Consider the following 2,500-nt stretch of genomic DNA (forward strand, 5'->3'; position numbering starts at 1 on the left):
CCCATGAGGCTCCGGCAGGGGATGGTGGTGATCCCTGCTGTACTCTTTCACCACAACTTTCTCTCACTCTTACTTCCTGTTTCTGTTGTGCCTGTATTTCAAAGGGCCGGCCTTGTCACTCTCTGTGTCATGCTGAATATCCCCGAGAACTACGTTAAAGGTACACACGTTAATTTCACGAGCAGGCTGTTCCGTTGATTGGATCAACCGTAACCCTCGTCGTCGTAACCGACGGAGTGCTTCCAGCCAACTTAATCTACCCCAAAAGGATGGAAGGCAAAGTCAACCTTGGCAGAATTTGAACTCAGAACGCAGTAGCAGACAAAATATTGCTAAGCATTTCACCCAGTGTGCTAACGATTCTGCCAACTCACTGCCTTAACCCTTTAGCATTTAAACCGGCCATATCCGGCCAAAAGTATTCTGCCTGTTTTGTGGTCAAACTGACCAGATCTGGTCTCTCACACCAACCCTACAATATCATTTTAAAAATTAACAGCTACCTCATCAAAATCTCATAGCTACAAGATGATGCATGATTAGTTCAAAACAATGTGGATAAAAAAGCATTAGTTTTGGCGGAATAATGCGAACACTAAAGAGTTAATTATAATGATGATGATGATGATTTTTTACTCCTCCTCCTCCTACTAAATTTTTGTTATTTTTATCCCTTCTTTTTCTAGAATGGTTGTGGAGGGACATACCCAACTACATCGACCAAGGCTACTTGGATTATCACCCCGGGCCCCGGTCAGGCAGCTCTGCATGGGGAGACAGCAATGGAACCCTTTGGCTGTTTGGTGGACACACGTTCTGGGACATTCAGTCGGACCGTGACCCCGTGTTGCTGAATGACCTCTGGATACACCATACCAAGGAAAACATCTGGAAACTCACCCATTCAGGCTGGCAAAACAGAGCAGCACAGGCCCCTCCGTTTCTCGATGCACCGAAACCTCGCTACGGTTCTGTTTCGTGTGGGCTCCCAGGGGTGCTGTTTGCTGTCTACGGTGGGGCCGAGGAGAGCGGGCAAGTACTTAATGACACTTGGGTGTTCTACCAGAAACGAAAACGGTGGATTAATCTGAACAGGGTCCAACAGGATTCAACCAGGTAAGGACAAGCCTAATACTCTTTTACTTGTTTTAGTCATTTGACTGTGGCCATCCTGGAGCACCGCCTTTAGTAGAGCAAATCGACCCCAGGAGTTATTCTTTGTAAGCCTAGTACTTATTCTATCGGTCTCTTTTGCCGAACCGCTAAGTAACGGGGATGTAAACACACCAGCATCGGTTGTCAAGCAATGCTAGGGGGACAAACACTGACACACACACACACACACATATATATATATACGATGGGCTTCTTTCAGTTTCCGTCTACCAAATCCACTCACAAGGCATTGGTCGGCCCGAGGCTATAGTAGAAGACACTTGCCCAAGATGCCATGCAGTGGGACTGAACCCGGAACCATGTGGTTGGTAAACAAGCTACTTACCACACAGCCACTCCTGCTTACATTTTTTATGTTTTCTGTGCATTTTTCATGGGTTCAGCTAATTACCATGAATAGATCTATATTTTACTACTAATAGTATAAGTACTCAGCGAAATTTTTAGTACTTACATATTTTTGTGATTTTTTTTTTTTGATCTTTTCTGTTTGGTTGCCAGCATCAATTTTCTGTTTGAATTCATTTCATATTTAGTGAAATGATACACTTTTATAGCCTAATTAAGGAAGTGAAAGTAATTTTTGCAATCTCTATATATATAAAACTGAGAATGTGTGTCTGTCTGTGTGTTTCCCTAAAACTTGAGAACTACACAACCAATTTCATTCAAATTTTACACATGCCTTACTTAGGGTCCATGTAGTTTCATGGGCAAAAACAAATGTTCAATTTCTTGCCTAGGGCGAGCCCATAGCAATATCATATCTTCTCCACTATTTCAGTATTACGTGTTAAAAGTGAAACAAAAACATTTCTCTATTTTATGTCAGATACTTTCACTTTAACAATAAAAATAATAACAATTGAATTATATGTAGTAAGTAATAATTAAAATCAAACTAAAGTATAATATAATCGTAACATAACAAAAGTAAAAATAGCAATTGTTATAAAATTGCATCAATGATTTGAACTTGAATAAGTGGTTTCACACGAATGGGAATAAATTTAAAATAAAATTAGCGTGCAGAAATGGAATAGTCCTACAATTCCAGTCTGTTATATATTTTGAGTATTGTTATCACTAGCGATATCAAGATATAGCTTCGTATTTTGTATTTTATGTGTAGATGTACATGTAATACATACACATATATATATATACACATATATACATGCACTAGCACTTTTTTGTTTGGAAGCACTCCGTCGGTTACGACGACGAGGGTTCCAGTTGATCTGAATCAACGGAACAGCCTGCTCGTGAAATTAACATGTAAGTGGCCGAGCACTCCACAGACACGTGTACCCTTAACGTAGTT

General features: G+C 40.5%; 1 protein-coding gene across 1 annotated transcript in view; it reads left to right on the forward strand.

Moving 5' to 3' along the window:
- Nucleotides 1–2,500, forward strand: part of LOC115231100 — a 15,459-nt gene that overhangs the window by 8,069 nt on the left and 4,890 nt on the right. The window contains exon 2 of the mRNA XM_029801185.2: nt 687–1,116. Coding sequence (XP_029657045.1) covers nt 687–1,116 — 430 coding nt within the window. The remainder of the gene's footprint in view (nt 1–686; nt 1,117–2,500) is intronic.

This window comes from Octopus sinensis, unplaced genomic scaffold, assembly GCF_006345805.1.
Source record: "Octopus sinensis unplaced genomic scaffold, ASM634580v1 Contig17391, whole genome shotgun sequence".
In the NCBI taxonomy this organism is placed as follows: domain Eukaryota; kingdom Metazoa; phylum Mollusca; class Cephalopoda; order Octopoda; family Octopodidae; genus Octopus; species Octopus sinensis.